Below are 21,551 nucleotides of genomic sequence, written 5' to 3'. Positions count from 1 at the left end.
TGTCCTCTTAAGTCACCTCTTTGCCAACAGAAAAACCTGCAGAAGCTAAACGAAGCAGGACAAGAAACAGATGTCTCAGGCACACTGGGCATGAGCTGTAAGCAATGTGGAGGAAGATCCTGTCTGACAAAAGGCAAGAACAGCAGAAAATGCTCCTTCTAGAGGTAACACCTCCTCAATCCTTCCCCTCTATCAAGCCCTACAACCAATTAGGCACAATGCAGAGCACTGAATATCTAACAGGATTTGGGGTCACAAGCCAACTCAAGCTGCTCATGCTCAGAAATACCTATTTGCTTGGTGAGTTATTTTTAACTACTCCAAGAATGCAGACATGCACCTTTACACACTCCTAGGACTCTTCTCTTTCCTTCATCCAACATTTGACCACAAAGAGCCTAGAAACAGTTGCTGGATTGATCCTGCCTACCCATTCCAGGCTGCCCTTCCTCTTGGGAAGGGGGAAGGAGGAGAGGGGCTGTAGTCCCCAGTGCATGTGCTGCTCATCACCCCATGCAGCCATGGGGAACAGCACAAACCTGTCCCTTCCCTCTTGAACGTGCCAGCATCTGCAGGGGCTTTACACTGAAAAGCCAAAACAGAAAACGTGGTTTTCAAGCAGCAAAATCAATGTGATGCCAGGAGGAGATGAATTAGACCTATTGCATTTATTGAAAAAAATGGTTTAAAAAACCAAACACAACAGGATTTGTGTTGCTGAAGTCCTGAAGGATACAGCTCAGGCAGAGACCAAAGAAGGAAAGCCATTATGAAGTGACAATACTCCAGCTGCTGGGTGACTGAGTGTTTACCCAGCATTATGCCTCAGCCTTTGCTAAGCCACACTAATCAGACACTTCATGACAGTTTCAGCTGCTGGAGTAATTGAGGGGCTGCTATTTATTCAGGATTCTGGCAGCTGTAGCAGGCTGCTGTGCCTCCTATCAGACACCAATAAACAGCCAGCACTGTACCCCTCAGCTGAAGTTACATAATGTCTGACCACATCTTCTCTGGACTGGGCATAAACCCCTGATGTTTCCAAGTACTACTGGGATTCTACAGAACTTAAATGGCTCTGGAAAAATATGGATCCAGATAGAGGTTCTAGCCTCTCTAACATTCCTGTTGTATTTCAGGGTGATGCTATTATTGCTCAGATCAAGCTCTCCTTTCCACACTCTCCAGGATAAGCTCAGAAGGGTTTAAGAGACTTCTGTCCATTGGGATTCTCTCCTGCACAAGAGGAGAGCATTAACAGTTTGGGTAGCAGTCATTAAAGAGAATGAAAACAAGAACTACATGGTCAGATGTCCCTCTGAGAGGGTGTTTTACTCTCTCCATAGCACTCCTGTGCTGAAGAATCTTGCTTCCTAGTTCAGGCATCTCAGTAAGATGAGATAGACTGGAATTCATCCAGGGCAGGACATCTCTTCAGGCACCTCCATGTCTTCAGATTGTAATCCTGCCAGGTGACTCAAGCAGAGGCATGAGGATAAAGTAAGGCACATTCCACAGCCCCATGAAACAAGTTAGCTCTTAGGAAGGAACAACCTTACTTGGAGAGCAAATCTCAGAATTCCAATCAGTTTTAGTCTTGGTGTGTGAACAGACAAGAGAGCATTCAGGAAAGGGCAGCTTTGTGAAAAGCACAAAATCCTTCCAAGTCAGAGGCTCAGAGCTTGACGTTTGTTAGTGGACTTCCTGCTGGAAGAGTCAAGAAAAGTGTTAAGGCAGCAAATCACATCTTAAAAATAATCAAAAGCATCAACTCATTCAAGGGGAAAAATGACCAAAAAAAAAAACAAAAAACAAAACCCAGCCTTTCCAAAAGGGCCTGTGCACATTATCAGCAAACCCAGAGAGGCTGTGTCCAAGCACCACTGTCACTCCTGCAGCTTGTTGTTCTGGACTCTCCTTCTGCAGGAGCACTGCCAGCAGAAGCCAGAGCAGCTCGCCTCCCCTTCCCTAGTGCTGCTGTTGGGTCACCATCCTGAGCATCTTCAGTGCCATCTCTCCTTGATCAGATGGTACCTAGCACAGAGAGGAGAGCACATGGTCAGCAATTGCTGTAAGGAAACAGACAGCAAGTACTTGGACATCATTCATTTGCCACAGAACCATTTTAACTGAAAAGACCTATGAGTCCAACCATTCTTTAACTCTACCAAGTCTGGTTTCTCAGCACCACATCTCTGCCTCTTTTAAAGGCCTCAAAGGATGGGGATTTATCCACTACTGAGAAGCCTGTCCCAGTGTTTGAGAACCCTTTCAGTGAAGAAGTTTCTTCTGATATCCAAACTAAACCTCCCCTGCTGCAACTTGAGGCCAATGCCCCTCATCCTAAATGCTGATGTGCCTGGTGATACATCCCACCCCAAGAAATGCATTATTACCATGTGCCCAGCCTTCAGAATCCAGAAGAAAGCCAAGTTCTCATAGGCCTTGTGGAAAGCAGCTGTCTCAGTGGATTCTGGAGACACATAGAGTGGCTTCCACCTCTGCTGGCTGAACTGGGCCAAACAAGGCCACTTCAGCTTCCGAATCCATGCCTCCTGGCCTGTTAGAGAAGAGAGAGATGCTCGATTGCCAGCACTGACGTGGCAACTTGGGAGCCCCAGTTCAGCTGAATGCCCACTGTACTAGATACCCACACAGCAGAGTAAATAAAGTCTCTATGTACTCAGATTCTAGAAACCATTTTGCTGACCGTAAGAGAATGATCAAGGCTGTGTTCAGGACAAGCTGAAACAAACCAGTGAAAGGCAAAGGGAAAAAGCAAACAGTGAAGATGTATGGGAAATGGAGAAGCTGAAGATGTGCCTCTGGGAGGCTCTGCAGCCCTAGCAATTCTCACGTTTTGCTTTACCCCTCAAACACCATGAATGTGCTGTCATGGAGAAGAACCAGCCACACCAAATGCCCCTTCTGGAAATCAGAAGAGACATTGCTCTGTTTTTTTATCACAGTCACTCATCAAGAGGAGCCTCAAAAGGTTTTCTCTTTTCAGGTGCTTGCTACACAAAATGGAAGTCAACACAGCAAAATAAGATCAGTTCCACGACACCAAGGGGGACAACACTTTAGGCTACCTCTGAACTACTGGAAGAATTTACATGTGAACTACAGCTCAATTTTATCACATTTGGAGCTAAACTGGAGCACCACCAACTGCTAATCTGTTTTGACAGCCTAAATACTCTGCTTCCCTGCTTTATTGACTGCTGCGTTGTTCATGAAGGGCATCTGAATATCTAAGTGGGCAGAAAGATGAGATAAAGCTTTTCACAAGGTGGAAGATGTTTGAGCAGTCTGTGATGGCAGATTATTAAATCAATAAGAAGAGGTGAAGGAAGGGAGCATGGCAGCCTTGCAGCAACACTTGGCCTGCCTCCCAAACTTCTTCGTCTTGCAAGCAACAAGAGACAAAGCCCTTGAGTGAGCAAGATGTGAAGGAGCCCCCACCTTACTGAGCAGCATCTGTCATGACTTCTCAGCTGCACCCTCCCCAAGCAATTACCAACACCCTTGTTCCTGGCACCCTGCTGCAGGCCACTTGAAGGCTGACCTGTGTCTTGCACCAATCTTTGGCCCAAAGAACAGGATCTTCAAGACACAGCAGAAAGGGTAATCTCCAGATATTTATTCATCTAGCCTCATTCATGAATGAGCATGCACAGATCTGTACATGACAGAATTATTAGCTACCCACCTACTTATGGGCTTCACTGAAACAAGCAATTACTGGTGCTACAGATCCACTTCCCAACAGTACAATGCAAGTAAGGGAATGGCCTCTCTGAGGCATGTAAACAAAACATGCCAAGTGCTGCTCATTCCTGACTGCAGTACTTAAGTGCTGCCAGTCAGGAGACGTGCACAGAGCTGGAGACTTGAGTACCAGCATGAGTGCAACTTCATGTTCTGCTTGTCACACATCCTGCTCCCAGCCCAGTCAAGAAGTCTCTTACCCATGGTGTCGACAATGAGATCCAGCTGCCCATTGTAGACTGTAACATTGACCTTGGCTGCCAAAAGCTGATCCACAATATCAATGACAGGTTTCATGAAGTCCTCAGCCATGTTCTCAAAGACTTGCCTGGACTGACCTGGTTGGAACCAGAAAGAAGGCAGCTTTTAACTGATGAAGGAAGGAGGTCATCCCCAAGCAAGGACAGAAGAACAAGAGGACGCAGTCTCAAACTGCACCAGGGGAAGTTTAGGCTGGAGGTAAGGAGAAAGCTCTTCATCACAGAGAGTTGTTAGTCATTGGAATAGGCTGCCCAGGGAGGTGGTAGAATCACCGTCCCTGGAGGTGTTCAAGAGCGGATTGGATGTGACACTTGAAGCCATGGTTTAGTAGTCATGAGGTCTTGGGTAACAGGTTGGACTTGATGATTCTTGAGGTCTTTTCCAACCTTACTGATTCTATGATAAGCAGCTGGCCAAGGATTTTAAAACACAGTCCATGGCTGCACAAAAAAAGGTAGTTCTAGCCCAAAGCATCAGGCAGTGGTTTGTCCAAGTAACTCCAGAGAACCAGAAAGCAGGCATGCTCCTGCTGGAGCTCACAGACAGCACTGGAGCTTCTGCCTGCTCTTTTACACATACAGCAGGCTGGTATCAGGCCTATAAACCTCCCCTCCCTGTTTTACACCCACATGGTATCAGGCTTCTGGCAGAGAAAAACTGACAGATTTCAGCAGGATTGCATGAAGATAGAAGCCAGCTGCTGAGACACACGAGATCTTCTCCCTCCCCCTGTATTCTTAGCTGCTTGGCTAAAGATAGCTGCAAGCAGCAGAATCGGAACCGCATCTGCTCCCACAGGCCTGCCCCATTACATGCTCATTTCTGAGAATTCCTCCTCTTAGGCCCAAGGATCAGGACAATTTCACATCACTGCCTTGGTTTGTCTCTTCCTCCAGTCTGCAATACTGCCAAAGGCAACAATACAGCCATCCAATCCACAGCAGCCAGGAGAGTACCTCCCCACTGTACACAGTCAGGGATGATTTGCAGCTTCTTCCTGATGGGGCCATTCATCAGATCCTTCAGGCTGTCCTTGCCCATGGTTTTGACATGGCGCCGGTAAAGCCTCACTGAGGAGAGAGGACACTTTGATCACTGCACAGTTAAGCCACTGACCCTGCACAGAGAATTTTCAGTGCTCCAGTCACAGCCAACAATCTCTTGCCTAATGAAAATGCAACACCACAGAGATTTGTTGACTTCTACTTGACACCACTGAAGTCAACCCTTATTTAGGTCAGGGCACGACACAGGAAGAACCCAACCACCCATTTCCACTTCTGGCTGACATCACTTTATCAGGGGACCAGCTTTGCTTTAGCTACTTGGTACAGCCAGGATTTCCCCCTTCCCCCTCCCCAGCATTTCTTTGAGCTGCAGTGCCTTGCTTTTGGGTCTTAACTATGTCCTTCACCTTCCCTGCTGAAGCCAACAAACTGATCAGGAGCTTGAAAGATTATACACATTTGTTTTTTCACAGGGATGGATGCACATCACAGGGTGAAAGTCAGACTGTTTATATGGACAGGGCATTTTTGTGTCCTAGCTTGAAAGCAGAAATGAAAGATGTTAAGAGGAAGCAACTTAAAGGTCATAAAACTGTGTTGCAATTATACTGACTACTTCCTTGGAGTAATCTGTGCAGGATGTATAGGTGGAGGTGTAATCTATAGAAGGGTTGTTCCACATTCCTATTTATCCCTATTTATGCAAGAGCAAACAAGTTCTGCTCAGGAGAATACCACAAAATGGGATTTGAGGGTCTCATTGAAAGGATGTGTTAAATTGAGGCTGTTCCCACTATCAAGATTGAAGGTGCATGAATGGCCTCAGCAGTTCAAGCACTGAAACACAACTTACTGAGATGCAGATTTTCTTGTTCACTTGCTTTCATTTCTGGAACATCCTTAGTCATGATGTTATAGAAGTTGACATTGTCTGTGTTCTGAAAATACAAGATAATGTCAGTACCACTGCCACAAACACTTCTCAGATGGGAGAAGCAGACTCCTCAAAGTTCCTAAGGGGCTTTGTGACCTGTCGCTTGACCTACATGTCAGGAGGATGCTTAAGCAAGCACTTTGGTTCTCTGTTTGCTTTGAGAAGTTGGGAAGGGGTTCCCCAAGCCTTTGTTCACACACAGGCTGTACCAGAGATGTCATTTACTCCTCTCACAAGGATGTGGAGCTACAGGAAGCCTTACGCCCTGCAAATGACTGCAGGCAGCCTCATTACTCATCACAGAGCTGAAGTGCCAGAGATGCCTTCAGAAGCCTCTTCTGCCAGATCTAGCCTAGCCTGACTCTGCCTCTTGCTCAACATTCTCCTTTCAAAATCTGAAATGCTTCCTCAAGAACACGGTGATAGGCATCAGCCACCCCTTCTGACATCAGGACATGTCCAAGAATTGTAGTGGCAGCCCTGGTGCAGACAGCCTGAAAGCAGAGGACGGGTATGATCAGTGTTGCCATTCTAGATTCTTGAAGCCCTGCTTGATTCAATTTTTGAATTTTTAAAGGTTCTGATGCCTAGGTCAGAAATCAGGTCACAAGAGCCACCCTAGAAATGAAGAGCCTACGCCCTGACAGTGATATCACAGCTGGGAGAGAAAGGGAAGCAGATTTGAAGAGAAAGGCATAATGGGAACCACAAGTTCCTTCCAAAGTGAAACAAACCAAGTGCAAGGCACCGTCAGATACAAAGCAGCTCTCAGATGAGTCCCTCCCATCTGAGGAAGCCAGAGCCTTACTTGTACTAAAAATACACAAGACAATGAAATGTTGAGCAATCCTTCAACTAGCAAAACAAGAACAAAAAAAACAACCACCAAACTTTTAACCATCTTTTAAGCTGGGATTTGCTAAGTAACAAGATGCAGCAAGCCACAGTAACAGGACATAACCTGAGGTTCTTTTCCATGCCATGCACCTCTTGTAGTTCTGTAAACAAGGATCTAGGCTTAGCTTGAAACCTGTGTCCTGCTGGATGCAGTTTTCAGTATTCCAAACAAAGCTTTGAAGGAGATAGCTCACTGTAGCTGAAAGTGAGCTCTACAGAAATCAGTGGGACCAGCTGTGTGCTAAAATGTAAGCATTTAGGTGCTGGGTCAGGTTGAAACCTTCATGCAATGCTGCAAAGCTCACATGGGTCACTGCCTCTCACAATCACACAGTGGTGCAAGCAAACAAACAGCTTCTGATAAAACAAATACTGCCAAAAATGGCTGGGACAGGGCCTGGAAAATTTGTGCCCAGCCAGTGCTTATAGAAAAGGCAACCTGAAATGGTATCTCCCCAGGCAGTGGTCAGAGACCTCACCTCTTCAATGACACTCTCAGCCTTGCCCCAGAGCTCAGTGGCCAGCCCATATTGGTTTTTATTTATGGCAGCCATTATTTCTTTGGCAACAGCAGTCACCTCTGCTAGCCCATTGTCATCAAGGAGAGACTGGAAGACAAAAATAGGACAGCTTTCATTACAATTCCACATTCATTTCTGCCAAACAGCCTCCATGCAGCTGAGGTTTTTCCCTCTGCTTAAGAGCTAACCTTACAAATCAACATCCATTTGTACTGCTTGGCAGTGCAAGTAACCAGGTGAGAACCAAGATGAAGGAGGTACTTACAGTGCTATAAAGGTAGGGCCCCCAAGACAGCACAGAGTCTAAAGAAACAGAACAGATTGCAAACATCTAAGTTTTTGACATTTGATTTCCTTTTCCTTTATTGTAGCAAGGCTGCAATAAGGTCATGGAGATGAATTCAATCAGTTAAAAGGTACTGGCAGCTCACTTTAGCCCAAAGGTTATGCACCACAGAGCAGGTGCTTTACAAATCCTGAGAACCAACAAAAGCACTGCAACAGCATTAACCTCCTAAACAAAATGTTCTCACCCCAACTCTGCAGCATATGGCAGAGAGCTGACAAATGAATGGGCATTGGCTAAGCTGCTCAGTCTGCAAACTTACAGGGTTAAAAATGAGGTAATAACCCAAACCTGATTTATAACAAGATTGTTTCTACAGTCTCAAGGATCAGGTGATAAGAGACAGAGGAATTTGCTTGACACTGTCACATGCTGCAGAGAATCTGTGAAGCCTGCCCTTGCAAATCTCATTGAAGGACCAAGAGACCTTCAGCTTGCTCTTTGTCCTGCACCAGACACACTCTCTTGCAGGTCTGTGAGCACATCAGTTCCTCAGCACAAGATCTTCCTGTGCAAACAGAAAACTTCAGCTGCAACTTTGTTAAATCCCTTGGCAGCAACATTTTAAGTGCAGTACTCTGACCAAAACACCTCAGAGGCTATGGAGATGTGTAGGGACATTTCCCCACCACTCAACTGCCAGTATGCTCCTCACTGACTCTACTGACTTTTCATAATCTAGATACATTCTAAAGGTAGATTCTTAAATCACAGCTTGCAGTCCTGAATTAACTCCCCAGAGACTCATTCAGTTAAGGCAGGGCTGGCATTTTTGACTCTATGAGCATAGGGAATGATCAAAAAACCCAAACCCCAGAACACCACCACGAAGCCCAAACCAAACAAAACTCAAACCAACAACAAACCTCCCACAATCTGAAGTTTTTAAACATACCCAAAGGAGAAATCCATGAATCTCCAAGAGCAGTCCCCATAAAATTGCACCTTATTGTCCCTTTTTGCACAGCCTTGACAAGTAAGAGGAAGAACAAAAGCAAAACAAACAAAAAATAATCAACTTTTAGTTAGCTATTCATGCCTCTCACTTTTATTTCTGTGAAAAATGTAAGCAGCAGGCAAATACAAACTTGTAGATCATGCTTTAAAGTGACAATGAACTCATCCTCCAAGCACTCACCTCGTGCAGAGCTAAAGCAATGCCAGCAGCCATTTTGCCTCCATAAGATTCAGAAAATATATAGAATGGGATGGTCTGGAGAGAGAGAGAGAGAGAGAGAAGCCAAACAATGAGGGCAGAAGACCTCCAAGTATTTCTCACATCCCACAGAAGCCAAGCACTGCCTGTTCACCCCTCACCACTCACTGAGTGTTCTGCTTCTAAGCTGCAGACAAACTTCTGTAACATCCTTACTGGGGAGAGTTTTGAAGTAGGCTCTTCAGTGTTAGGAACAGCCACGATCCTGTCTGCTTCTCAGACCACAAGGCAGACAGGAATCCCCCACCCCCCACTGCTTATCTAAGTAGCACCAAATTCAAGACAGCTTCTGCAGCAAGAGGTAGTGTTGACACCTGCACTGACTCCCACCAAACACATGCTGCTACGTGGAGGTCTGCTCACTCATTCTGCTTGAGATCTGTTTAAAAGCAAAGAAAAAAACCAAACCTTGTGATTCTAACAAAAAAAAATTATGTGCTTACCTGGAATTCTGTTCTGCTTGTGAAGAACTCCCCAAGAAAAACCATCATATCAGACACTACTGTGGACAGGTTTTTGGCAAACAAGCTGCAGTCATCCACATAACTGAATCCAGCACCCACAGGATTATCCACAAACAAGATACTGGCTGCCTGCAGCTGTACAAGAAAGAAAGAAATGTTTGTATGAAACCTCAGTCTGGCACCAGCAGAAACCTTCATTTTGAGGGAAAATATGATTAACTGAGACACCAAATCTCTGACCCTGAAAGCTTGCAGAAAAATTTAGATGCAAGTCCAACAGAGAAGGGGACAGGTGAGACTTGTCTGTCAGAATGTAAAAGGAGGATTTTCTTTTTGAGTTGCTGGGCTTTTGTGAAATTGCTATAGCAAGTGCTCTCTAAGTGTCCAAACACAATCAGAAGATGAGCACACAGCTGGCATAGCTCAGAGCAGAAAGGCTCATAACTAGGGAGGTACAACAAATTCTGCAGCAAGAAAGGTACCCAAAACATCCCAGTGATCACCCACACAATCTAGGGAGCTGCAGGGCAGTTAGACTATTGGTAGCTCAGAGCACTGGTTAAGCTGATTGAATAAACTTCCACCTTCAGAGGCAGCTGTAATTTGTTTTGCCTTGGAGGCCACCCTAGGCTTGTCATTAGGAGCTGTTGGTTACATGTTGCCAGCCATCCAGAAAAACCGCTGCAGCTGTGTCCAACAAAGCTAGGATCTGAAATAACATCTTCTGGAATTTCCCTGCTGTGGGTTTCCCATGTGTCTGCAATTCAAATTCATGGAACCCCAGATATAACCCACCCACTCAAACTAGCTATTGACCATGCATCAGTTCTAACAAGGCTCTTCTTATTTTCATATGAATTCTTATAGTTCTGTGGAACTTAGTGAAAGCTGGGCAATTTTTGCACAGCAATCATTTGTTTACCCAGGCAACAAAGCTTTGCAATTAGAAACTGAACTCTACTATACCCAGGTTGTGTTTCTTGGTTTCAATTCTTTGTCTAATGGACCAATCTCTTCAAAGTTCCCAAATCCACTGCCTGAAGCTCCTGGACCTCCCTGTGGGGAAACACCAAATGACAAGCAAGTTAAAAGGCAGCATGGTATAGATATGACAGACAGGAGGGGAACACAGCAAGTCAGTAAGGAGAATGAGACACTGTAAATTTAAATTGGTTTTTGCTCTCCATGCCAATTTGCAAGGCAGGCTCCCTTCCTCACCAGCTCTCATTGTCTGTACAGAGGCTTTTTCTGAAAGCAAGAATTTGAGCAATCACCCCCTTGTGAAAGCATCTGATGAGCTGCATGCTGGGTGAGTGCAGCTAGAAAACCTTTCCCCTTAATACCAAATGCAGAAGTTTGCTCTCAAGTCACAAGTTTACCAGCATGTGCAGTTCACTGATGAAATAACCCAAAAAGACCAAGTCATCAGGTAAGCATAGTCAGCAGTAACTTCTGAAATCTACTGCTGCAGGGGAAGGTGGAGCACACACCACTGCCTTTGATCAAATGTGATTGAATGGGACCAAAGGCTAAACAATCAGTCTTTCTTACTCCTTACCATTTAGAAACCTTTGTTTATCACAGATTATTTTATCTACTCTTTCTCTCTCTCTGAGCATTGTTTTGACTGTAAGGCCTTCAGAAAGGGAGCTGTGATGCTGCAATGTACTTGTAGTATGTGGCTCTAAAAGCACTACAGCTGTATGATAAGAGCAAGCTCTCTCTGTGCAACTTAACTCCATGGGAGGTGAGCAGCTGAGGACACCCCACAACTGCAGAATAATATGTTCATTATTTCTTCCTAAGCTGGGCACCTCCTTCACAAGGTGAATCATTTAGAATTGGGCCAGTCTAAATCTTGTCTCTGCAGAGCTGCAAGAGAGCTCTGAGACTGAACCAGGCACAGATGGGATGAATTATCTTTCACCAAAGCTTACCTGAAGCCACAGGATGAGAGGTAGCTCTGTGAAGTCTTTGGTTGGGTTGTTTGCATAGTAGAGCCACCAGAACATGTGGGCCTTGCTTCGAACTTGCACATATCCCCACAGCTCTTTGGGCTTTTGTGGTTGCCTCAGAACTACACCTTGGAGGGAAGAAATAAGCAGCTATGTAAAAAGGCTCTGCTTTGGGCTTTTTGCCAAGTTTGCCCCAAAACATTAGATTTCAGGCTTAAGTGTGACAATTATTAGTGCTTCCATTACAAAAAAATCACTCCAAGAAACCTGCCCATACTTACACCCACAAATACAGCTGAGTTATCATCCATGAATGAAGTTAAGTGGTCAATTAAAGGCTTACTTATCAGGGCCTGACATCATAGCTGTTGCCAAAACAGCAGCCCAAGAGCCAGGAAATCTTTGCTATCATCAGGGAAACATTAAAGTTTGAAGGCCTGGACTGAAAGCACAGCTCTACTAGGCATGATGGAGTAACTCACACCAGCTTCTGGGGCATCAGGGCTCCCTCAGGGATGCAACACTTTGATCTTAGTCTCTGGGAAGATCAAACCATTTTATAGTCCCCAACGAGAGTCAGTGCTGGATAGCCAGAGGAGTTGCCTTTAAACGAACCCAAGAATCCCACCCTTGGTGGGGCCCTGAGCAACCTGCTCTAGCTGGTGATGTCCCTGCTGACTGCAGGAGGGTTGGACAAGCTGACCTTGGTCTCCTTCCTCAGGATAGAAGGCAGCAGTCCCCCGGAGAGGCAGCAATATGGTTCTCAAAGGCACGGCACCGAGTCCTTGCCGGGCTCCACAGCGTGGGCACCACCACACCTTCCTGAGCAGCCCCCAGTGCAGCAGCGCTGCCCTGCTTCATGGGGAGCCTCTCACACCCGTTTCACCCAGGTGAATCAACCGGGACCTCAGTTACCACGCTCCTGCTCTAAAAACGATTCCCCGGGGCTCCAGAGAGGCCAGACCTCGATCAAGCAGGGTGGGAGGGAATGTCTCGCAAGGTCCCGGGAGTCCCTGGTGTCCCTAGCACAGACACGGCGGCAGCTCAGGCTGGGGCCACCCGGGGCCACGCGCGGGTCCGCCCCAAGCTCGCCCAGCTCCCAGCCCCAATAACAGCGGCGGCAAGGGGCAGAAACGTCCCGCCGCTCACCCAGGCCCCATACGGTGCCCGGAGCAAGGCCGCAGGGCAGGACACTCCGTTCCGCCGCACACCGTCCCTCAGCCCAGTACCTGCGGCCAGCGCCAGCAGCCCCAGCCCGGTCACAGCGCACAACGACCTCATCCCACCAGCAGCTTTCGGGGTCCGGGATCGCACTCTCTTGTGTGCGGGGCCAGCCCCACCCGCGGGGGGCGTGGCCACAGCTCGCTCGTCTTCCGCCCATTTTGTCCCCTGCGCGATGCCGTCGCCACCTTCTGTCCTCCCGCCCCCTCACGTCGGTCTCTTTCTGCTCCAAGATGGCAGCGGCCGGTGGGGCTCCGATGCGGCTGCGGCTGCTCTTTGATTACCCGCCGCCGGGCAGCCCGGGCTGTGCGCTCTGCTGGCTGCTGCTGGAGCCCAGCCAGGTGCGCCTTGTCACCGACCTCGTCAGTCTCATTCGCCACAGGTTCGGCTTCAGTCGGCGGGCCCGGCTCAGCCTGTTCCTGGAGGGAGCATTGCTGCCCCCCACTGAGAGCGCCCGCCTCGTGCGGGACAACGACTCGCTCCGGTACGGTGGGGCAGGGGGCCGGGCGCAGCCGGCGGCGGGAGAGGGGCGCCTCGGGGCCCTGGGACTGCATGGCACCGGGGTCGGGAGTGGTCCCTGACAGGCCTGAAACGAGGCTCCCGCAGTGGAACACAGATGGGGTCCTCGCGGTGCCCACCCCGGGGATCTGGAGAGGTGTTCTCGGGCACTTCCCGCTGTTCCCCGAAGCCAAACAGCTCCCTGAGGGACTGAGCTGGGCATACGCGGGTACCGTTCATCGTTCTGTAAAGCCTGCAGGGCCTTAGAGACCCCAGGCTGTTTCAATGGGGATGGAGAGCCAAGGGGTTAGGAATCGCCTCAGGGATGGAAGGAGAGCAATGCCTCCAACCCCCGGTGCTCCCGGCATCTGCCTCGAGCATCTGCACTGCCTGGGCAACACCTCTGTCCTCAAGGCTGGGAGCCTCGGGTCCCAAAAGACAGCTTACCTGAGCTGCAAACACGGGGGGAAGCCTGTTAATGATCCTGAACAGTGCTTCTTGTTTGCTGTTCTGACAGAGTAAAATTGGAAGAGATAATTGCAGATGAGTATGAAGAGGTTGATGGTGACTTCTCTTCTACACTAAAAGAAGCCAGAAAAAGGCACAGACCAAAGCATGAAGAGGAAGAAGTCTCTAGAAATGAAGACAACAGGCATAAAAAGGAAAAGAAAAAGAATAAACATAATCCTGAGTATTTCTCTTGTAGGGAAGAGACCTCTGTAGATACTTGGGACTCTCAAAAAAAGTACAAGAAAAGAAAACGAAAGGAAGAAGCTAGTGGGAGAAATAGTCTCCTAGAAGGTAAGGAAGAGAGCTCTACTGACCAATCTAAAAAGCTTAAAAAAATGGAGAGGGAGAAACAGCTGGCAACAAAAAAGAAGGATGGAAAGCAGACAGAGGCTCCTGCACCAAATGTGGCTTTAGAACAGGCAAATGGTAAAAGTAACATCAAAAAACCCACACCACAGCCCAAAAAAAAGAGGGCAGGATCTTCAGATTCCTCCAGCACATCATCTGACAGTGACAGCAGTGAAGCAAACGTAAAGCAAAATAAATCTTCCCAAAAAGCTGTAATGGCAACGCTTCCCAAAGATAAATCCCAAGCTGCTGCCAATGCTGGTGTGAAAACTGTTGTCTCTAACAAAGCTAACACTGAAAATGCCACAAGGACTGCAGTTAGTGACAATGCTAAAAAATCCCAGGCTTCTAGTTCAGATTCTGACACCAGTACAGAGGATGAGAAGGTGGCAACGGCACAAGACAAGAAGTCACTGCCTAGCACGGTGACAGCTGTGAAACCCAGTGCCACCAAGGCTCCCAAAGCAAAGAGTTCCTCCTCAGACTCTGATAGCTCAGCCTCAGAAACTCTTGTTATTAAAAAACCCACAGGAAATGCTGGGCTGAATAATTCCTTAGGGAGGCCCTGCATTCAACAGCTGCCAACCACCACTGCCACCAGCTGCCAAGGACCACTTGTCAGCCAAGGCCGGGGCCGGGGGCGTGGAGCAGGAGGTGATAACTTCTGGAGAGCACAGAGGGGCCGTGGGTTCCGTGGCATGACGTGGGGCCAAGGCCGGGGGAGAGGAGCAAGCCCTGGCTTCTTCTACAACTATAGCAGTGAAGGCCAGAAACAGAAGCACTTAAATGAGGCTGCAACAAATGCTTCTGCTCTTGCCCAGGTGAGTGACCAGCTCACAGTTCCCCTTCTCTTGCAGTTTTGACCATATGAAAAACTGACAGGAAGAGTCATTTGTAAAACCAGAAACACATTAGCAGCATAAAAATTAATTTAGTAATCTGATACTCACTCAATTTAGTTAATCTGATACTCTGTCTCCATTGAGTAGCCTGGGGATGTTTAGGAAACAATATTGCAGTGATTGTATAATGTATCTCAAAATAAACTCAGACCTGCACCTTGCCCTCCTCAGAACTTGTTGCAATCCCTGCAGCAGAAACATTGTCTTTTGTGATTGCTACAGCAGTGATTACTGCAATGGCTTTGCCCTTTGTTTCACAGGATCCTGTGGAGGTCCCCAAGAGAGATTACAGTGTTTTACCTCTTCTAGCTGCTCCACCGCAAGTGGGAGAAAGAATTGCCTTTAAGGTAAAGAACTGGTGAAATCATGTTAAAGGGCTTGAAATTGGTGTAGTTGAGCCACTCAGGTTTTGCAGGACATGCTCCAGATAGCTTAGTCCTGACAATGAAAAGCTTACACTGAAGGACTTCATTTTACTTTGTTGGGGGACCGTTGTCCTAGGAGTGCAACTGCAACTCTTGGCATGCAAATAAATTACATTTCACTGTAAGATAAAAAAGGAAATGAAAATGAGATCACTGCAGTTGAGGAGACTGGGATCCATCTCCCTGATGTGCTCTCACAGTCTGCCCTGAACATAAATCCTTTGGAGCAGTGAGTCCTGGCACTGTGATCAGCATCAGGATGCAGGAGTTGGGAGACTTGGTCCTTACCCTTTGCTCTTGCTGCAGAAGGGTGTCTGGGTGTAGGTGACATCATCAAGGATCAGGAAAAGTTGTCATTTGTTATTTGTATTTCTTCCCACAGCGCTTGGAACTAACTGAAAATTACAGTCCTGAAGTTTCGGACTACAAGGTATTGGGTTTATTTCCTCTGATTCCCTCACAATATTAGGTGAGGCTTCAATATTTTGAGGTTGTGCAGTGTTTTTTTCTTGGCCAGCTGACTCTGCAGGAAACATGAAAACACCAGAACCTAAAACTAAGGGAAATGTTGGCAAGTGGATTTAAAAAAACCCAACAAACATTATTAGTGATCATTAACACCTTGGAGATGGCAACAAATGCAAACCTTCCAGCAGCTATGTTTGAGTCTTCTGCTCAAGTCAAAGTAGATTCTGAAACTGGTGCAAGCAAAATGTTGTAGCTGCTTCAAATAACTTAGTTTCTGGCCAAGTTCTGATTAACCTACAGAGATGGTGACAGTGAATAACTTGGTTTATTGATGCTAGTAACTGCAGGCTGATGAGCTTTAATACTTGGAGATTTTATATATGGAGATAAAAAACATCTGCCAGACAGATACAGTCCTCAAACTGTTACCAGGTACCACAGTGGCTGTAGATGTGGAATATTTACCCAGTGCTGAAGTGTCTCTCACTTGGTTCTTTTCTTGTTGCTTTATTAAGGAGGGAAGAATAACTGGTTGGAATGCTGAGAAGAAAGAGATTGAGCTTGAGATCCTGTTTTCAGCAGCAGGACAGTGTAGGTACCCTGGGGCAACAAGTGCTGGCTGTTCTGTGCATCACTTGGGAAGCAGCTGGTGCCAGCCACACTCTGCACTTCAAGAGCATTTCATAGGATGGTCTGGGTTGGAAGGGACCTCCTCAGATCATCCAGTCCAACATCCCTGCAGCCAGCAGGGACATCCTCCACTAGAGCAAGTTGCTCAGAGCCTTGTTGAGCCTGACCTTGAATATCTCCAGGGATGGGGCTTCAGCCACCTCCCTGGGCAACCTGTTCCAGTTTCCAGTTTCCTTGGGTTCCTTCTTCTCACTTACCCCCGCCCCCCCCGCCCCCGCAAAGACCATTTGAATAGAGAAGTTCTAACACTCAGTAGCTGTACTGCAGATGCTGGTAAGTTGTTACTAACTGAGATCCCATCAGTTGGAATCCTCATCAAATCCACTTCTGCTCTGGTTTTGTTTCCTGAAGAAATTACAATGGCTGTATGGGATTAGAGAGGACATTCTGGCTGTTCTCTGTGACACCAGTGAAGCCACTGTCTGGTGGATGTTCAACCGAGTCCCTGCAAGGACAAAGTGCACTTCAGACACCTGAAAGCAGGTCTCTGAAGAAGGTCTGTACTGGGGTGACCATTTCAGGCAGCATTCAGGAATCAGTATATGAGTCTTTTCCTCAACTTTAGGCAGCATATTGTTGGTTAACTTTCTCATGCTTATAGTTCTGTTAGGTAATTACCTTAATTCTGGTCTGTGTCATCCAGTTCTACCTCACATTCTGTGTTACAGTTGTGAATCCAAACACACATGTCAAAAAGCCCCTAGACCAGCTGGCTTGGCTTTGCTTTCTAACCCTGATAAACATTTTTGTTTGTAGCTAATGGAGCTGTTTGTTTGTTTGTTTTTCAGCTGCTAAAGAGCCAGGGAAATTTGATCTGGTTTACCAGTCTGCAGATGGAGCAGAACTCATAGAATATGCTGTTCCTCAGGACACAAAGGTACCTGGGTGGCTTGTTCTGAAGCCTGTTACAAATTTTGCATAGCAGAGAGAAGCCCTGCTCTGTGACTGCACTTCAGTGGGATTCCTTTCAGAACAATTTGCCTGATTAAACTAAATAGAAGGAAAAGTAATTGTTCCCTTCTAACAAAAACAGGCATGATCACAAGGTACCATGTTACTGACAGCTTCCCAGTGTGGTGGGGGTTGGAAGAGAGCACTGGAGATCATCCAGTCCAACAGCCCTGCTCAGGAAGGGTCACCCACAGCAGCCTGTCCAGGATCACAATGGCCAGGTGAAGTTGTAAGCTTTCCAGAGAAGGTGGCTGCACAGCCTCTCTAGGCAGCCTGCTGCAGGCCTCCAGCAACCTCACACAAAAGAATTTTTTCCTTCTCTTCAGATGGAACTTCCTGAGTTCCAGTTTTTGTCCATTGCCCCTTGTCCTGTCACTGGGCACCACTGTCAAGAGTCATCCTCATCCTTTTGCCTACCACCTTTTAGCTCTTGCTGAGCATTGCTCAGATCCCCTTTGGGGCTGTTCTTCTCCAGGCTCAGAAGCCCCAGGGCTCTCAGCCTTTCCAGCAATCCTCATCTCTCTTGAACTGGGTAGCCCAGAACTGGAGCAAGTATTCCAGATGTGGCCTCACCAGGGCAAAATAGAGGAGGGAGAGGACCTCCCTTGAGCTGCTGCTCTCACCCTTCATAATGCAGCCAAAAATTCTGTTCAATCTTTTAAAATTCCTTTTTAATTTTTTTTTTATTCCAGGGTAGTTCCCTGCCTGCATTCCCCAGACACCAGACTTAAGATAGCCAGATTCCAAACCAGTCATCAAGCTGCTGTTTTGGCTAATAAAATGAGTCTAGATAGAGAAGCAGTTCTTCCAAGGTTCTACATCAGAATCCTAGAATGGTTTGGATTGGAAAGGACCTCCAAAGGTCATCTAGTCCCAGCCCCCTGCAGTCAGCAGGGACATCCTCCACTAGATCGGGTTGCTCAGGGTCTTGTCCAGCTTGACCTTGTATATCTCCAGGGATGAGGCCTCAACTGCCTCCTTGGAAAACCTGTTCCATGCACCGTTTCTTTTACCTTCATCTCTCCTTACCCAGGAGGTCAGGCAGGTTGAGGGTCATCAGGAAGATTAATGTATCCTCTAAACCTCAATGGATCCTCTTGATTCAGGAAGGGAAGATCTGTGGTCTTTGTTCAGTGGTGCTGCTGTTCAAGTCTAGGCAAAACAGAACATAGAAATGGTCCTTGCTGGTGTAGCTGCTCCAAGTACTGCCTGTGTTTTGTTTTCAGATAACTGAGAGCTGGGATGCGCTGATAGAGCCAAGACTGATTGTTGAGCCTCCAGTTAATGGATCCAGCACTGCAAATGGAACAGTTTGAGGTGTGAAGAACTGTAAATAACTGTACAGATGTGGTTGGTGGACTGCTGCTGTCTGGTTCTGGGGCCTGCAGATGAGCTGGTGGATATTTTTAATAAATGTTTTTAAAAGGAAGCTGTGACAGAAGAAAGAGAGACACTTCTTTCTAAACACATGTTTTTCTGGAATACTTTCTGATAGGAGTTGGAGTTTTTTAACACCAGTTTTTACACCTTGCTGCTGTGAGCTGTGGAAGTGGAATGGTTTGGTCAAGGAGGTGAAATGCAACCTTGTACTGTCAGTCACTCCATGAAGGTGTCTGGGTTTGGCTGGAGCCATGTAACTGCCATACAGAGGAAGCCTGCTGTAGGGGTGGTGAAAAGCAGCATCTGAAAATGAAATCGAAGTCTTGTTGATGTCCACATCTCTTCCTCTGCAGGTGCAGAGCATGACACAAATGCTATGACCTTGCTGTTGGTTACATGTCAGGAGGAGCTTGTGGATGTCAAGCTCCTGTGATTTCAAGAGGCAGATAAATAGTGCTATTGTTAACTGTCATCTTTGCCTGGACCCCTGGAATTTAATGTGAATCCCTGGCAAAATTGTGTCCTGAAACCTGTTTGCTTGTTTGTTTTAAAACAGACCCTTTTGCTCTTTAAGTGCTGAGGTTTCTGTGCTTTCCTCTCCCTGACAGGAGAATGGGTCACAGGGTGGTGGCAATGCACTTCACTGGCACCTCTGCTTGTTAGGAGCATTGAGGTGGCACCTCCTACCCACACACAACTTGCACCTTGGCAAGTCTTGCAGCTTAAGATTGTTCCTGTCCTGGGGAGTTGACTCTTTAAGAGAAGACATGGGGGAAATAAATAGTAAAATTAGTTACAAAAGAACAGCTTTAAAATTGTACAGCATGGTTTAGTTAATGGGTACTGCCCCAGCTGTCAGTCACAGGGGATCCTTCCCACCCTCCCCTGCAATTTAGCATCATGGGGTGGTTTAAAAAGTCTCTTGGAAGCTTTTACCAAATCCTAGTCTCATGACTCAATATGTAAGGCTGTGCCTGAGCCAGCAAGCTTTGGTCACACACCAGGCTGCTGGCCCACAGACAGGGAGCACCTGCAGCTAAAGGGGGGGCAGCCACAATCTGCTGAATGGGTCTTAAAGGGGACCTACAAGAAAGCTGGGGAGGGACATTTGACAAGGGATTGCAGTGATAGGATGAGGGGTGGTGGCTTTGAGCTGGAAGAAGGAAGATTTAGACTGGAGGTTAGGAAGAAATTCTTTCCAGTGAGGGTAGGGAGACACTGGAACAGGTTGCCCAGGGAGGCTGTGGATACCCCCTCCCTGGAAGTGTTCAGAGCCAGGCTGGATGAGGCATTGAGCAAGCTGGGGCAGTGGGAGGTATCCCTGCCCATGGTAGGGGGATTGGAACTGGATGATCTTTGAGGTCACTTCCAACCCAAACTATTCCATGATTCTATAAAGGCTTGAAAGTTTGCTGCTGTGACTACAGACCCTGCAAAAATACAGAACCACTGTCAGCTCTGTAGGAATTTGGGGTTATTTATAATTTAGAGGGGAAATCAGACCCACTGAAACCACTTGGGAGTCTTAAATCCATAGAAGTTGAAGAGTATCAGAACAGCCATCTCGTGTTGGGTGTTTGCTCAGCTACATGCACAGAGCATCAAACATCTCTGATGGGCTTCCCACTTCCTGCTCCAAGCCTGAGCGGCACTTTCAGTCAGTGGTATCTGGGTGCAGGAATAGATTTCATTCAGAACTACACGAAGAAGTCCTCAAGTCATTGCAAGGAAGCCAGTGGAGCAGTAACTTCAGTATCTATTGATATGGGGAAATGCTTCTGTAATTGTTCTTGTCAAAGGCTGGGGTGCAGGCAGCAGGAGTGGTTGGGCTTAGTCAGAATTTCAAAGGATGTAAACATTGCTGCTCTTTGGTCCCACCTCTGCTGACACACACCCCACAACTCTCTTAAGAACATTCCTTTTGTAGTCTGTCACCCACTGCCTCTCATGTGCCCTCAGCTGTTCACATCCCCTCAGACAGCAGTTATGAAGTTCCAGAGAACACATCTCAAGAAAGCTGTAAATGACAGTGGAGTCAAACTCATCTAGAAACTGACCACCATCATGCAGATTACACATTTGATCCTCGAGCTTTCACTCCTCTCACAGCCACTGCAGCTCTGAACGTCTCCTGTTGTCCTTTCTGCACTGAGACCAAGCAGTGGATTGAAGCCTGTGACATACAACCCCTCCATATCTCATCCTGAAAGGGTCTGAGACTGGAGCTGGGTACTGATGTAGGTAGAAGTCAGCATTATCTGTACAATGCAGGTGTACAGTCACCACTCAGATTTAATTGACTCTTCCAAGAGAGCTGGCCAGGAGTCTTTTTCAAAGCACTCACTGAAACAGACAAACCTCAGTGCTTTCCTCAAAGTTTTTGGTGGTCTCAGAAGATTAATGCCACCACAGTAGCCTCCCCATTCCCTAATACTTAAAAAAATACCATTAAAAGGAACACCATCAGCTCTCCACCTGAGGTGCCCTTTGGCCATGGTGACATGGACATGAAACAGAATTTGGTTGATATTTCCCACTCCAGATGAAGATGAAGAATAGATACATAGGAGCTGCCCAAGTTAAACAATCCCAGGAACGACTAAAACCTTGAGGCTTGAATACCAAGGCAGGCACCTGACTTGTCTTTGGCAATTAAATATGCAATAAGCTTTTACCTGCATTTTTCCAGTTCTTACACACGAAAACCTGTTTGAAGGCTGAAATAAATCTCATGTGGCACTGTGCTTCTTCGGGACATGGTTTAATGGCCGTGGTGGTGTTCGGTT

General features: G+C 47.0%; 2 protein-coding genes across 2 annotated transcripts; one reads left to right on the top strand and one right to left on the bottom strand.

The window, feature by feature from the left end:
* Positions 1–1,826: 1,826 nt before the first annotated feature.
* Positions 1,827–12,702, bottom strand: SCPEP1 (serine carboxypeptidase 1). The gene is made up of 13 exons (XM_009911492.2): positions 12,602–12,702; positions 11,355–11,500; positions 10,384–10,473; positions 9,397–9,552; positions 8,876–8,950; positions 8,633–8,705; positions 7,657–7,694; positions 7,350–7,478; positions 5,893–5,977; positions 4,989–5,102; positions 3,972–4,109; positions 2,397–2,560; positions 1,827–2,034 (listed from the first exon to the last, which is right to left on the bottom strand). Exons 1-13 carry the CDS (start codon positions 12,651–12,653, stop codon positions 1,969–1,971), a joined length of 1,326 nt encoding a protein of 441 aa, XP_009909794.2. The 5' UTR covers positions 12,654–12,702; the 3' UTR covers positions 1,827–1,968.
* A 118-nt stretch (positions 12,703–12,820) lies between these two features.
* COIL (coilin) lies at positions 12,821–19,547 on the top strand. Its single transcript, XM_009911536.2, has 7 exons — positions 12,821–13,077; positions 13,609–14,770; positions 15,112–15,198; positions 15,659–15,706; positions 16,260–16,335; positions 17,223–17,311; positions 18,612–19,547. Exons 1-7 carry the CDS (start codon positions 12,827–12,829, stop codon positions 18,699–18,701), a joined length of 1,803 nt encoding a protein of 600 aa, XP_009909838.2. The 5' UTR covers positions 12,821–12,826; the 3' UTR covers positions 18,702–19,547.
* Positions 19,548–21,551: the final 2,004 nt, after the last annotated feature.

Source organism: Dryobates pubescens, chromosome 20 (genome assembly GCF_014839835.1).
Source record: "Dryobates pubescens isolate bDryPub1 chromosome 20, bDryPub1.pri, whole genome shotgun sequence".
Taxonomy (NCBI): domain Eukaryota; kingdom Metazoa; phylum Chordata; class Aves; order Piciformes; family Picidae; genus Dryobates; species Dryobates pubescens.
The sequence above is the reverse complement of the archived record's forward strand: the minus strand, read 5'-3'. Positions and strand labels throughout refer to the sequence as shown.

Excerpts from the sequence above, each read along its gene's own strand:
- SCPEP1 (XM_009911492.2), bottom strand. The coding sequence starts at position 12,653 with ATGAGGTCGTTGTGCGCTGTGACCGGGCTGGGGCTGCTGGCGCTGGCC. Across the intron at positions 5,103-5,892 it reads ACAAGAAAATCTGCATCTCA|TGAGGCTTTACCGGCGCCAT; the intron begins GTAAGTTGTGTT and ends CTCTCTCCTCAG. Across the intron at positions 2,035-2,396 it reads TTCTGAAGGCTGGGCACATG|GTACCATCTGATCAAGGAGA; the intron begins GTAATAATGCAT and ends TCTCTGTGCTAG.
- COIL (XM_009911536.2), top strand. The coding sequence starts at position 12,827 with ATGGCAGCGGCCGGTGGGGCTCCGATGCGGCTGCGGCTGCTCTTTGAT. Across the intron at positions 13,078-13,608 it reads CGGGACAACGACTCGCTCCG|AGTAAAATTGGAAGAGATAA; the intron begins GTACGGTGGGGC and ends CTGTTCTGACAG. Across the intron at positions 14,771-15,111 it reads ATGCTTCTGCTCTTGCCCAG|GATCCTGTGGAGGTCCCCAA; the intron begins GTGAGTGACCAG and ends TTTGTTTCACAG.